Source organism: Cornus florida, unplaced genomic scaffold, assembly GCF_030987335.1.
Source record: "Cornus florida cultivar Cherokee Brave unplaced genomic scaffold, ASM3098733v1 CherokeeBrave_3.0.0_Hap2_Chr08, whole genome shotgun sequence".
NCBI classification, from domain to species: Eukaryota; Viridiplantae; Streptophyta; class Magnoliopsida; order Cornales; family Cornaceae; genus Cornus; species Cornus florida.
Window position 1 is genome coordinate 6,812,293 of NW_026775578.1, and position 16,135 is coordinate 6,828,427.

Genomic DNA, 16,135 nt, shown 5'->3' on the forward strand with positions numbered 1-16,135 from the left:
TAATTGTTGGAAGATAGATAGCCATTACGGTGCCGATGGGCTGTGGTAGCGGTGGCATAGGTGGTTGTGGTGGTGATGGTGGGATGGAGATTGAGAGGCTAGAGAGAGAAAGAAGAAAAGAAAAAAAAAAAATTTGTTGAAGAGGGTAATTTCATCTGAAAAATTACATAGAGATGGATGTGTGTTAAAATGCCCTCCTCAATATACTTGAGGAGAGTTTCTTGCTAAAATATTCATAAAGGAAATTTTTAGCAAGTGAATAATAGTCAAGAGAGTTTTTTTTCGCGATTCGCCCTAGTGCATTCGGTTCATTTGTTTTTTATCAAATAAAAAATATTAAAAACTTATCCCTATCATAAAAAAATTAGATTCTCTGAGCAACTAAAAATTTTGGGACAGATGTATAAAAGAAGGTGCCCTTTTAAGTTGAATTTTTATAAAAGGGTTTTAAATAATTTTAAAAATTTTAATTATCAGAAAATTATTCTTAAAAAATTAGACCAAACAAAGCGTTAACTTCTCATTTCTTGCAACATTCAACAGATGCGAGTAAATTACTACTCTCCAAAGCATCATTATTCTTAGAATATGTGGGGCATGTGTGAATAAAGTTGTTGGGCCCAAATCCATGTTCTGAACGGACGATAAGAGCATATTATGTGGACTGAAAACGGTGAAACATGATCCATATTGTTGATCCAATTAACAATTACAAAGATCACTGAGTTGAGTATAAGAGATTGTTTTTACTATTTTAACCTCACACCAATCTTTACATTTTTTTTTTTTATGAGGGTAACATACTGACATAACATAATATTACTAGTTCTCTATTATTGGGCTTCAAACAAGCTTGGACTAAACCATGCATACTACAAGTTCAGCTGAAATCTTAGACCAATTTGCTCTATTTTGGGCTTCAGGAAACCTTTGAACTAAGCTTAGATTTATAAGGATTCGTGATGCAAGTCAAGAAATTATTATATGCTTCAGGCCTGTCACAATATATAAAAATAAATGTATCAATTTTATTTACGTAACAAATAGTTTAGTCCAATAATCCACCAAGGATCTATTGGTTCAATATGCTAATTATTATATATTGGCCGACACCATATAGTCATGTAAAATTATTATTTTTTTTATTATTATTTTTTTTTAGCACGAACTCCCCTTAACGGGACCGTCGGGACCCACCCAAAACTATTAAAAGATCACACAAAAAAAAATGTACATATCACCGGAGGCTTACATTGCGTGTGCTCACGCCCTAACACATGAAATTCAGTCTTGTAGTGTTTTTTTATCACATGAATAAAAATATGCATATTTCTAATCTCGTCTCATAGATCTTTCCGTTCCAGAGAAAAAACTGACAGCATTGAACCATTTTTGCAATTCTTTGTAAACTTTAATAAATATTGTTTGATCTTAACATTTCATTATATGTCCATAGTTCAGGTATTCTTTTCCTTTCAATCTCTTCGGATTCGTAGATGTTTCTATAACCCAGTAAATTTGTACTTCCGGTTAATTTTGAAGTGTCAGGTTATTAGACTTCAACTCTCTACGTCTATCAATCTAACTTCTAACATTTATGACCTGAATATATATATATATATATATATATATATATATATATGGGTTCCATAAAATTTGTGATCAGATCAATTCATTAAAAATAATCAACACTGGTTTACTTAACCCTAGAAAAATCTTTTGTTTATGAGGTGATATATATATTTATGGGTTCCATAAAATTTGTGATCAGTCATTAAAAATAATTAACACTGGTTTACTTAACCCTAGAAAAATCTTGTGTTTATGAGGTGGGCCCATATACAGACATGTGCATCTCAAATACATATGACAATATCTAGTGCTTGATAAATGATATACTCCGTAGTTAAACTCTTCATCGTGTGTATCGATCTTGTCCTCAACCTGCGCCTTTTTTATATACTAAATTTTACTTCTAGAGAGAGAAAAAGAAAGAGAGAGGAAGCTAAAGGGAGAAAGAGAGAGAAAGAATGAGTGGGAGTTTTTCAGCATCCCCACCATCAGCTATATATTCTGGTAGTATTCAATCAAAAACCCAAATTAGCCGTTGTATCAATCGCTCATGGAGATCCTCAGTTCCTACTCCTCCTTTGTCACGTGACTATTCTCTCTTTTCCTCAGATTTCAAGCTCAAACCTGTTAGCTTCAGGTGCAATGGCAGCACCAGACCTGGTGGCCCTGGTCCAGGTATGATTTAATTACACCATATATGTATATGTATAAATATGTTTTCACTCACTTGTTCGTGCATTTATATGATGTGCGTTTTTGTTGTAGTGTTGATGGGCTGTTTGATTACCTTCCTGGTTATATTTCATTGAACTTTGGAACCTCAGAACCGATTTTTGTTTTCTTGATAATCAATTTTTTGGGATTTATTCGTATAGAGGCATATATACAAATACTTGTTTGTGCGTTTATATGATTGTGGGTTTATGTTGAAGGGTTAGTGGGCTGTTTGATTACCTTCCCGTTTATAGTTCATTGAACTTTGGAACCTCAGAACCGATTTTTTTTTTTTTCATGATTATCAAATTTTGGGGATTTATTCGTATAGATGCATATATACAAATTCACTTATTTGTTCATTTATATGAGGTGGGTTTATTTCAAATTGCTTATGGGCTGTTTGATTACGTTCCTGTTTATATTTCATTGAACTTTGGAAACTCAGAACCTATTTTTGTTCTCTTGATAATCCAAATTTTGGATATATTCGTATAGATGCATATATACAATCATTCTTATCTGAGCTTCAAATTAGGGAGTTTACCACAATGGTGGGGCACCATCTTTTTCTCCTAGAAGTCAACTCTTATACTGTTTAAGTGTCTCTGTGGTCGAATGATGTGGCCTGTGGATTTCTGAGCATAATAAAATCTGTTTTTGATTTTCTACATATGAAGGGTCTGCAAAATTTTGGGCAAGGAGATGAGTTACCTTGTGTTTTGGGGGTGAACTCAATAAAATGAGTTTGTCATCTACCCATGAAAACAAAAAATTGAAATGGCACCTATTTAGAAGACGTTTATGAATTGAGGATGTCCTCATTGAGATTCTATGCATCACTTCGGTCAAAAAAGGGGAAGAAAATGTTTTCGTGTAGAAGCACTAGTACCAGTTGCACTTTTAGGAATGATATGTTGAACTTAGGATCATTGAAGTTCAACTTTTGAATATGTAATTTAGGTTCAACATAGAATTGTAGCTTAATGGTATGTTCTAATCAGGAAGTTGATTTTGATACTGTTATTTGATAAGGTTCGGTGAAATGAATCTTGGTGAAATGAATCTTAATGAATGATGATGTTAATCTTGCACCAATTGGTGTTTTGGTGGTGTGGAATATGTGGGGAATTAGACTTCTCATAGCTGTGACGGTTGGGACTTAGCAAGTTATTAACTACTGATAGTTTGTGAACAAGCTAAGATGTTGTATAAGGTCCACCTATGGCCTGACTTTTTCATAAACATAGTATCTTTGCAAACCAATTTTTGGGGTTAATACTTCATTACTTTGAGTGAATAACATGCAGAATAGCGCACTTGTTTGTTTTATGGTGTCATTTTATCATATATAAAATTTATTCCTGGCATGCTGAACAAGTTCTAGCAATATCTAGCTTGAGTTACTACCCAAAAAAAAAAAAATGTCTAGCTTGAGTTACATACCCAAAAAAAAAAACGTCTAGCTTCAGTTTCACTCTCTGTGCCCATTCATTCCATGTTGTGTTTCCATGTGATGTTTGACGACTTGTTTTGTTGGTCACTCGAGAAACGATATTATTAACATTGGCTGTGTTGAGATTAAGATCTCTATTGTAGCCTGATATCCTTAATGGGAAATGTTTCTTCCTTTATGTCTATGTGAAGTGTGAAGTAATAATGTGCTAATTTTTTCAGGTGAGAATGATCCTAGAAGTGTTCTGGATGCATTTTTCTTGGGGAAGGCTCTAGCAGAAGCACTCAGCGAGCGTATTGAGTCTACAGTTGGGGAGTTTTTAAGTTCAGTGGGTAGGTTGCAGGCTGAGCAACAAAAACAAGTAGTGGACTTTCAGGTACTACGTGGTTTCTCAATAAGGCTTTTAGCTTTTATTTTTATACTTTTGATTGGTAGATGAGATAGTTTCCAAGCTCCATGGAAGAATCGAATCCAATTATGCGGTTTCAGTGTTTCACTGACAACATGTGTTACCAGCTATGCCAATTGACACAAGTTTCAATCTTTTATTTTTCTTTTACTTTGACAGCCATTATCAGTTAGGTTCAACATGGTTTCAGAATGGTCTGGAGTTGTGTTAGGTATTTTGATTTCTAAATACCTGTTACTTATTATCTTTCTCAAGGTTCCGAAGTAAGAAAAGCAGTTCCAAAAAGTTTCGACTGCAGTTGTGGATTGCAAATTTTGTGTGTGTGTGTGTTTTTTTGTTTGGAAAGCAAAGTCGAGAAGATTGGCGTGTCCATTTTGGTGGATGAACCTTCCTAACATTGCAATCATGCAATGGCTAGCTATGTAAATAAAGGATTGGATTGAGTTGGATATAATAAGGCTTGGTTCTGTCCAAACTCTTCTTGGAAGTTGATGTCAAAATGAAAGTTGCCTGGGTGAGATGATTTATTTTTCCCAAACAATAAAAAATACCCAAACTCCATTTGAGAAATGGGAAAAGTAGATTTTGAAAAGAGTGCAGTAAATTTGAATCTGTATTTTATCTGAAGGATGGATATTGGATTCCTTTATTGATAGGGATTTTACTTTATAAAAAATAGGCCGGACATGCTTATATGTGTCTTTCTATGCTTGTTTAGTACATCAGGGCTAGTTTATGGCACCAGCTATCTCAAAGAGCATGTGACATACCTTTTGTTCCCTGATTTCATGCTGTCTTAGAACAAATAGGGCTGTTGTTAGAATCGACTTCTTTACCTCCAAAATCAAAGAAGTTCCTCTATCTCTCTCTCTCTCTCTATATATATATATATATATGTATGTGTGTGTATATATATATATATCCTCTTCGTATGAATTTATTTTCTGAATTTAAATGGTGTGGCTGGCATTTGTTGTTCCTCTTGTGTTGTAGATTAACTTAACAATTGTGGCAAGCCATCAACTACATTCTGTTACACCCAACATATTTGCTCATTTCACTGATTTTATCTATCTCGCCAATTTAAGCCTCAACCCACGATCTCGTCTCCTTAAAATTCATTATTGAGTCTATATCTCACCTATAAGACATACTGGAAGGGGAAGAATACGGATAAACTAACATTTGTTATTATTTGCACAAAGTTGCATACTGTACTACTAAATATATAAATAACATTTTTTGATATGTGTGTGTGTGTGTGTGTATATATATATATCCATGTATCACTCTATTTATTTATTTATTTATTTTTTAATGAAGTTTTTTTGTGCAAATCCATTACGTGAAAGGCAATTTCTGTAGATTTCATGAAATAATTGTTTATCCAGAACACATTGGTGAATATTTATGGAGTGAATCAATAGGATTTAGGCAAGCTTGGAAATAGTGTTAGATGTGGTTTTTCAACGAAGATTATATGAGAAATTGATTGAAGCAATTAAAACTACTGCTTTGAGGTCTCAACTTTTTTATCCTGTAATTTGCTTTAGTGTCCTGTTGAAATGCCTTGACTATCAATAATTCGTTCATTTGATTACATGATATTGCAATGAGTTGGAACCGTGTAAAAATATGGGAGTCCTAACTTTTTCGTTGCTTGTGTTTCTATTCAGAAGTTGAAAATCGAACTATTCTGATTAGTGAGGTAGCCATTTCACAATCATGGAAATTGATGGCTCCATTGCATTGTATAAGAAAAACTTTATCAGCTTACGTAGGGCCATTGACAGTTCCCACACCATCACCAAATGCAGGCTTTTGCATCATTTTCTTGCCCACTCCATTGATTTGTGTATAACGAACTTTTTAAGAGAAAAAGGCATATTCTGAAATAAGTTGACTCATGCAGGAGGAGGTGTTGGAAAGAGCTAAAAAAGCAAAGGAGAGAGCAGCACGTGAAGCCATTGAAGCACAAGGGCTCATTCCCACGTCATCTACAGGGTATTCATCAAAGGTCTCCGACAGTGTTACTTCAACACCTGAACCCACGGCTGATGATGCTGCTGCTCCAGCAATTTCACTCTCATCCAACTCGAATGACTCCCCTACTGAAACAAATCCAGACCCCATTATAGGGGTATCAAATGACGATTGATTGTTCATCTCCATGTATGAGCATGTATTCCCTACTCGCAGTGCATCTTTCTCTTTCCAACAAATAACGTCATCAACTGTCCCATGTCATATGCTTTTTTTCTTTCTGGAGTTACTGCTGCAGGAAAAGCTTCTTGTTAAATTTTCAAAAGATAAGTGAAATCGAAAGAAATTATTGTAACCTCGTGTCTAATGTGGATTGTAGATATATGCTACAATAGTTTGATAGCGTGTATTTATGTAATGCAGCATGGGTACAACATGAGTTTTGGTTCTATGAATATGATAGTGAGATTTTATGGGCTTCAACAAGTATTGTCTGGTTTCTTTTCTTCACAGGGTAATTTTGGCAGGGTGTCTTAGAACTTTGGTCCATCCTTGACAAAAATTGATCAAATTCTTTGATAAACTAAAAAATAAAAATAAAAAGAAAGTAAGGTTGGTAGGTCGGATAGGACATATATATATGTTGGATATAAAAAAAAAATCTGTGAATTGTTTTTAGGATTAGTTTGGTTCAGTTGTTTTTATTGCTGTGAATTGTTTTAAGAAACTGAACAGACCCCAACCCTCCAATACACTTCTTTTTTCTTTTTCTTTATTTTTTTTATTTTTTATTTTTTTTTCTCTTTTTGTGAGCTGCATAAAGAAAAAACTGAACCAAAACTCATGGTACACAAAAATGGCTACACGGTGTTAGCTCAAAACTTTTACAGAATTTAAGAGACACATAAAAATATATATTAAACGTATTATATTATGAATGACAAAATTTTTTGACTTTGAAATAACAAAGCTGATCAGTGCACAATCTGTTTTTATCACTAATCAAAATTCCACAAAATACAAAGCCATGGCTCTGAGAAGCCGAGGCAATAACAAATATTCCCTGATATTGCTCTAAGGCTACTTCTCCCATTACTCATTATCAAGGTCGACTCCAGAAATGGGCAACTCAAATCTGTTTTTATTGCCAAGATCAGCCACCTCACTGTCCTCACCAATATCCATGGCAGAACCCCTCTTGTTATAATCCACCTTGAAATCATAATCTTCGTCTAACATGGCATCTCCCCCTGCTGATAATTTATTGGCTTTTTTCCGTCTCTTCTTCTCTGCTTTCTTCAACTTGGTGTTGAGGATGCCTTCAGCAGCATATAACTTTTCATTTTGCTTGCTACTAATGGTTTTGGCGTGTGTCTCAACTGCATCTTCTTCAGAATCCATTAGCTCGTCAGCACCATCATCGATTAGGTCATTGACTTTGTCGCCGCCCTGTGTGGCAATTTGTTGCTGTGCATCATCCTGCACAATGAAATAGATTAAATTCAGGGTATATAAGTCAAGACAAGACATTGGAGAATAATAGTTGACAAATTCGGTAACTTTTTCAAGAGACCACAAACCTCGACCATCTTCTCATCAAAAGTAAGAGGGCAATTTGGAGGAACTTCAACTTGATTTACATCATCAACAGATTTAAGGCTGCCGATGTATGAAGACTCACTGTTGTAGACTTCATCAATATTGAACTCTCTCCCAAGCTCTGAAACAATTTTTGCTTCCGAAGGTTCCCCCTCATTCCTAGATGGAGGCATCGTATAGTAGGGAATTTTACCTGGCAAGTGACAAGTAGAGGGCATCGCGTCAACCAAGCATTTGTATTCCTTTTACATGAATTTTCATTTTCATGTTTTTTGTTTTGTTTTGTTTTTAACACTAAAATAAATGCCTGCTACACATACCTTCATTCCAGTCATGCAAAACAATTCTTGCAGCAGCTTCAACATCCACAATTCCACCCTTTTTGAGTTTACCCCTCACAGTAGCCACCTTCTGCAGAAAATCATCAACTGATTCAAAGCTTGGGACCTTGTACAATGTAACCAACATTCTTTCTGGGCAAAGGTTGAGAATTTCCTTCACTGCATAGCCAGTAGATTGAGGAAAGATGAGTTACCATGATTTCATGATAATGACAACCCATTTCAAGAGTCATGACAGTGAAACTCAAGAAATTACAATCTCAGAAAACAAAGCATAAAAAATTCTCAATAGTAAAATGCTTGTTATTTCCAGAGAACAAAACTTCAAAATAATTACAGACACATAAAATAAAGATATGAAATCAAGATCAGCTTTCAGTGAGATGGCTAATCATGTAACATACTAGTAAAAAGTCATCTTGCACCATGTAGGGCTCCATCACATACATTACAGATTAGACTAAGTGCAGGTCGCATCAAATAGAACTACATCATACCACTTGTTGTATGAAATCTATCACGGAATTAATCAATGCCAATTATGCCACCACAACAATCCATGATACTAGGTCAAAAGCTAGTCTGGTAATAGCCTAAAAGATAATTTAGAGTTTGCCTTGTTAATTAATATGAAAAATATATTTATATTTGAGACAAAGGTTGTCATATTTCTGAATTATATATAGCTTTATCATGCACGCCAGATAGGCAGATATCAAGTCAATTGGATCTAAGTGTTCGATTTATGAACTCATATTTCTCTTAAGGAAAATGATTTTTAGGCCGATCAGTTAAAGTGATTTGCTGGACCGACAACTTTGGATTGGTCATGTATGCAAAATATAAGGAAGTGGGACCCCCCACTCCTTTATATTTGGTAAACACATGACCAATCAAAGTTGTAAGTCAAGCAATTCACAATCACACTTCGGCCTAAGTATCACTACTCTTCTCTTAATAAAATATGAAAATCAAATATAAAATGTGACATTGGATGACAAACCGCAAGATGGTTAAAATATGACTAGGATTTATTTTTTCTTATAATAGGTGTAAATAAATGAGCCAAAATTTATAATAGGACAATGGTAAAAATAAGGTCATAGAAACTACCTGGACCAATTGGATCAGCTAACTTCTCAATTCTTTTACAATTCCTAAGAGCAACAGATGCATCGTTCAATCTAAGCATTACAACCCCAGGGCAGTCCAATAACTTGACATTCTTGTCTAACTGAACTTCTTGCATGGATCTTGTTAATCCTGGAGTAGCGCCAACATTTGCAACATGACATCTCTTCAAGCTATTAATCAAGCTGCTTTTGCCGACATTAGGCAGGCCAACAACACCAACCGTGATTGACTTCTTAATCTGCACAGTCAGTGGTATCAAACATGAAACATAATAAAGTTTGCAACAAAACAGACAGAATATTAATGCACAATCTGCGACAAATCAGAAACAATTACCTTTAAAAGCCGGAAAGAGAGCGTTTAACATGTAAACATGGTGAAAATCGATGATAACAATGACATAAAGCCCAGATAGTACAGTAAAAATTTAGATAAAAATACAAAATTTGCCAAACATTTCACAAGGTTAGCCGTCTAATATATGCCCACCAAAGAAACAAATATAATTACGAATAAAAAAATTAAAAGGAAAGAGAACTTGTACTATTGATCAATGAAAGAAATTTGACGGCAAAGTACATCACCTCAAAAGACCAAAGAAAATGATACACAACCAAAAACCACCACCACCGCCACCCAAAAAAAAAAAAAAAAGTGGTTCCTAAAATTCTTATTAAGCATATGAAATCCCTATATATTCCAAATAAAAACCCTTTGATCTTCATAGCATGGCATTCACGTAATTTTTTTCCCTTTTTTGGTGGGAGGAGGGGGGTGCATTGTACATTTCCTTTGGCTCTTAGAATCACAAGATTCTAGGTCAAATCCTCGACAAAATAGTACAGCCATAGCTCGTAACCAGATCTTCGCAAACCAATCACACTGTTATTGCAAGTGGTTCTACATAAATTACATTATTGGTGGTTGATCTGGAAACAATCAGAACATACAATTCAAATATTTTCACCAACTAAAAGAGATCTCAGTTCATTGAGGTTTAATCAGCCACATTCCAGACCAGAATGTCTTGCATCAGCAAGAAGGTATACTCAAGGACAACAAATCTACTATTCTAAAGGACTTTCAACAAGAAGATCAATGAAAATATAGTGTAGTCTATTACAAGCTAAAGAAAAAGAAAACTGAAATGCCAGAATACTGAAAATTGGTTCAATATCAAAGCGGGTCCCACTTGGAACCTTCGATCATTTAGATGAGTCCTAATTGTGAAAAGTACTTTATTTAAATTATCACCAAACACCTTCCGGATTGTGTGATGCAACTTAAACCCTTATAGCTTTATCAGTTATGCTAAAGGAAACCTAGGACTGATTCGAGGATCTTCTTCTACTTTCTTCTTTTCTTTAAATCTAGTGGCATATTTTCCAATTTTACTCACAATCCACCCTAATTTCATGATTTATAAACCTCAAAATCTACTCCATGATCATAATTCCTTTTCTGTGATACTGCCTGTTCCCTAATACCCGAAACCCTAAAATAGGCACTATCCATAATTCCAACAACCTTTCACTGGGTATCTAGCAACCTAACACATTGAAGATAAGTCCAATCATTTTCATCCTTGACCATTCAACCATAGCAGTAAGAACACCAGCAGCCTCTAATTACCGTTCAGAAAGAGTGTTAATTGCTCAAAAACATCCCACAACATCCGTCGTCCTTTCCCTACTTAAATCCCCTTTTCTTACAGCTTCACCAACAAAATTCCCTACTTTTACCAAACTTTAGCAAAATGATAAATAATAATATTAGGCTCCCAAAATTAGGCAGCATGGATGACCCCACTTAGAAATAGTAACAGTAGGAGCAAGTTAAATAAATATAGTCCACCGACATCACCCTAAAGGGAAAGAAAAAGGGGGCATTAGGCTGAGGTAACAGTAACACTGTAGTCAACACAACCTGGGACCCTATGCGATTGTTGCAAAATACATATAACTCCAAGGAAATCCAGATTAGATAATCACAAGGATCAGAATGGCTAAGCCATTTGATATCAAATGAATTAATAATGAGAATATTTTTATACTCTTGAATTTTGAGTAAAAGCAGTCAAAATTATAAAAAGACCTGACTTAACTCAGCCCACAATAATTTTTTTAATCAAGTAAAATTTCATCCAAAATGCCCAAAGGGAAAGCACATCCAAAAGAACAATTGCACGAGAGACCTTCAACAAGCTCACTGAACTCTCAAGCTATCCACAAAATTTAAGAAGTCCTCCAACGATTTCTAATACCACCCTTTTACCCCCAAAAAATAGAGAATTTTTTTTTTTTATAAGTAAAAAAAAAAAAAAAAAATTCTCTAAATTCTCAAAAAATAGAGAATTCAAAATCTACTTACCAAAAAAAAAAAAATGGAGAATTCAAGATGGAATGTTTTAACACCCAAATATGAACTTCCTCACTATCAAAGGACCTCCTATTCCTCTTGCACCACAAACCCCACAAGAAGTAAAGAGGGGATGGCCTCCAAGTATCTCGGACTTGACTACCCATTAAACAATCTCCCCAAGCCTTGAGCATGTCCCTCATAAAACCCAGCGAGGCCCAATAAAGTGATGAACACCAAAAGGCACAAAAAAGACATGGCCCACACATCTCTAGTCATCGGACAGTGCAGAAGGAGATTATCTACCGACTCCTCATCCCCTTTACACATACAACACCAGTTCTTCAATACTACCTTTTTGGTTCCAAACAGAACTTCTAAAGCATTACAAATTCATAATGGAGCTATGTAGCGTCGTAGCCAGATCATGATGAACTACAAAACTTCTGGCAAACCACAAGTTTGGGAGCTTTGCACCATACTCTTCAAGGGCTATTATTGTGTGCATGTGTGTAAAGGAGTGTCCATGACTAGGTGGCTTAAGGGATTGAGCAAGTGAGTGAGTGCTCACATGCACATCTCTATATTATACTGGCTTCCAGTCTTGCACGTGCATGCACTTTCGTGCAAAGCACAATTCTAAAGCACTTGCAAAAAAAACTAAGAGGGAATTTTCAAGGTAGAACTTTTGAAAATTCACGGAACTAATGGCAGAATACAATAACTTGAATCGAAGTAAATAAAGTTTTAAATGTACCTCATGGCTTCTTGAGTAATTTTTCAGCAATTTAATAAGAGTTTCAGCTCCAAGACAGTCACTGGTTTGCAGAATACTGCTTGATTTTGCTGCTTTTGAGGAAGATTTCCACCCCAAATTTGACCTCTGCTCTTGTGTGCTGCACTTAAAGGCAACTGCTGGTAGCTCCTCCCTGAGATACTTGAGCCATTTTTCAGCTGCTTCTCGAGGCACGAGATCTGTGGTGCAAGTGAAAAATCAACATCACTATTGGTCAAGATGATGAAATTTGTGCAACCAAATGTCTGAATGCTATACCAACGGGCCAGTGGCCTAGCGGTATTAGTCCCTTACTTTCCAAAGGGAGGTCAAGAATTCAAGCCTCCATGGAGGCATGTGTGCGTCAGTATCAACTATGAAAAAAAAAAAAAAAATTTGTCTGAATGCTACATGTTAGTCTATATATTATGGATTATAGGGTTGCATCAAGCATACGATCTCATATACTCAAAACTCTTATGGGCAACCCAAATCATGTCATGGTTGATCCTCTCACAATTATTTATTTTCTTTTCTTTACTTGTTTTCTTTTTTTGGGGGGTGGTGGGGGGAGAGAGAGAGAGAGTACCAATTTTATTAAGGAGCAACACAAGGTGCTTGTCAGGACCCGCTCTCATTACCATTTTTTCCATATCAATGCAACGGGTACCAAGAGGATCTCGAGCATCAAGCACTTCCAAAATGACATCAGATGCTTCAATGACTTTGACCAATTCCTTGTAGAAAGCCCTGTCATAATTATCTGCACAACACAAAGTACTGTTAAAACAGGGGGAAAAAGGAAGCAAACGGAGGTAACAAAACTATCAACCAAAGTGCATCTACAAGCACATGAAATTGTAACATACCCCGGCTTTTACCAATTCCAACAGAATCATCAAAAGCCTTTTCTTTGGCCAAATCTATACCATCCAGTTTGGAGTTATCATCATCCTCTAGTAAACCCAACTTTCTCTTTTGAGCCTGAAAAGTACCCAGAGTCTTAGTCAACTAGAAAGGACGTTGTGGTTTGCAGATGATACAAAAAATTCGCATCCAAAAACCGAATGTAAACAGAAAGGTGTAAAGAAGATAAGAATAAGAACAAAAAAGACAGACACTACAATTAACAATGTAACTAACATGTATGAGACAGTCCTACCTTCAGCCAAATAAACCCTGTAGCAACTTACACAAATAAACTGTGATTTGTCTAATGCATATCCAGATGCAACAGTAAAGTGCTATTTAAAGCCTAAAACCTTGAAACAATCATTGAGGAGAATGCACATTGAATCAATAATGATAGAATAAACAAATTACCATCAAGGTCATCCTGAACCTATAAAACCCTAAAAGGAGTGGACATATTAACAAAATATATATATATATATATATATGAATTTTAAGCAAAGTTTCCACCACAGTTCTTCAAATTATTTAAGATCCTAATAATTACTTTCAATTGATTTTTCATTTATTTAAGTATTTATTTTGAATTTTCAATGTTATTTTTCTTCATGTCTTGCACCACACCAGACCCTATTATGTATTGTAGGTTCAACAAACAAGTTAATTACAGTCCTTCTTCACAATGGCAACACATCCATCCCAGAACAAACCTCAACAAAAAGTGCTCAACATAAAGATTTCTTCCAATCCATCAAAGGAAACAATCAATACTAATTGCAAATTTATGACATTCATGGGTCTAATTGAGATGCTCCAGAAAGGTATAATCACCACATTGATAAAAACGGACATAATTGAATAAATAATAACACTAGTTATTAGACAATGTGTGAACCAGTACCCTCTCCTTGCGAGCAGCTTTCTTTTGCTCCAATTCCTCGAGAACACGTGCGCGACGAGCTTCGAGAGCCTTGAGCTCTTGTTCCTTGAAGGGCCAGTCATTGGGAATGCCAGGGTCCTTCTCGACCTTGGACTTGCGATTCAAGCCAAGCTTCTTGGCCTCTTTGGCCTTCTTTTTGTGGTGTTCTTTTACCTTCCGTATAACCTTGTACTTCTGCTTCAAGGACACTCTCTTACTCTTGCTCTCTGATTGTATAACAATTTAACAAAGCAGCAACACAAAACAAAATATATCAATATATATATATATATATATATATATATATGGAGATATTTATATCTATCCATACATACATAGACAAATAAAAAGGGAAAAAATAAGATTGGATTGACATACTTTTGCTCCTCTTCACCATCCTTTAAGTCTAAGGTTTAGTGCGGCGCCCTGGATTAGAAAACCTAGCCAATATTAAGGAAATTAGAACGATTACATATGAATATAGATTTAGAGCTTGAGATCATAAGATTCAGAAAATATACACACCTCAAATGAATTTTGCGGCGAGAGAGATAGGAGGCTGTGTAAAGGGCGTCTGACAACAGAGGTTTTTGCAGATATGACTGAGGTTTAGGGTTCGCAGTGGATGGTTCTTTTTAGTTAGCGGACTTTGTTTGTTTCGGTTGGGTCATGCCCATTTGACCGGTCCATTTGTTATTTGGGGACAAAATAAAAACAAGTAGTAATAATTAGTTGGGAATATGAGGGTGATGATACAGCCAGAGACCCAAAAATTATTACGGTACATGATTTGGGTCGGACCAACCCACTAGCGTAAAAAATGATAATAATAAATTATACTGTACAGCTTTTTTTAAGTTTGGACAAATTATCTGTTAATAGGTCTTGATTTTCAAAATAATAAATTATACAACTTTTTTTAAGTTTGGACAAATTATCTGTTAATAGGTCTTGATTTTCAAAATAATAAATTATACAACTTTTTTTAAGTTTGGACAAATTATCTGTTAATAGGTCTTGATTTTCCTTCTCGAGTTTGACCAAATTTTATAAAATAAAAATTTTATCTTTCATATAGAATGCAATATAATATAAAAACATTACAAATTTTTTTAAGGTGACTTTTAAACTGTCGAGAAAGAGTGGACAGAAATTATTTTTTTTTTTTCAAAAAAAAAAAAAATTAACACATATGTTTGGCCCAGAACAATGATTCCGAGAATAGATACATGTTCTAGCTAACTTCGCCACCACAGCATTTTATATGTGAACTTTGGTAATTAAGATGTTATTTAGTTTTAACCAAAAAAAAAAAAAAAAACATGTTATTTAGTGTGCATACTCACTTTTGAACATAATAAAAAAAAGTTTTGAATTTTATAAATCTTTTCCAATTGTGTTTGATAAATTGAAAAAAGTAAAAAATAAACTAATTACACACAAATTATGATTAAATACACAATTTTTTTTTTTTCTTTCTAAAGTCTACCGTAAAATTAATACAAATAACTCATTAAGCATAGTGTTGTTAAATATTATTTAAAAAAATAATAAAAAATATATGCATCTACAAAAAAATCCAAAGGATAATCACACTTAAATTGTCTAACTAACGAGGACCATTCTATAGTTTCAAAAATAACACTGATATCTCTTATTAGTTTTGACTTTAATTCGAATACGTTAAATAACTATTATAACCATCATACTTTTATTATTTTTTAATGTAAGAATATCTATTTCTTTAAAATTTTCAGTTTGTAAGTAAATTTTGAACATAATATCAATAGACAAAAATCATTTCATAATAAGTGACCTAATGGTTCAGAGTGTTATATTTAAAATTAGAGAGGAAGTCTATGTTATTTAGATAATTTATATCGGAGGTAAGTGTAATTATTAAAAAAATGAAAATAAATTTTTTTACCCACCCAATTGCCTTAAAAAAAAAATTATATAGGAA

General features: G+C 34.5%; 2 protein-coding genes across 2 annotated transcripts; one reads left to right on the top strand and one right to left on the bottom strand.

The window, feature by feature from the left end:
- Positions 1-1,900: 1,900 nt before the first annotated feature.
- LOC132269122 (uncharacterized protein At4g13200, chloroplastic) lies at positions 1,901-6,620 on the top strand. The gene is made up of 3 exons (XM_059770163.1): positions 1,901-2,247; positions 3,964-4,118; positions 6,064-6,620. The coding sequence occupies exons 1-3, from the start codon at positions 2,031-2,033 to the stop codon at positions 6,307-6,309; spliced, it is 618 nt and encodes a 205-aa protein (XP_059626146.1). The 5' UTR covers positions 1,901-2,030; the 3' UTR covers positions 6,310-6,620.
- Positions 6,621-7,016: 396 nt separating this feature from the next.
- Positions 7,017-14,822, bottom strand: LOC132269121 (guanine nucleotide-binding protein-like NSN1). Its single transcript, XM_059770162.1, has 10 exons — positions 14,698-14,822; positions 14,551-14,612; positions 14,155-14,399; positions 13,211-13,325; positions 12,931-13,104; positions 12,324-12,541; positions 9,188-9,446; positions 8,054-8,233; positions 7,715-7,926; positions 7,017-7,613 (listed from the first exon to the last, which is right to left on the bottom strand). Exons 2-10 carry the CDS (start codon positions 14,567-14,569, stop codon positions 7,227-7,229), a joined length of 1,809 nt encoding a protein of 602 aa, XP_059626145.1. The 5' UTR covers positions 14,570-14,612; positions 14,698-14,822; the 3' UTR covers positions 7,017-7,226.
- Between the last annotated feature and the right edge of the window lie 1,313 nt (positions 14,823-16,135).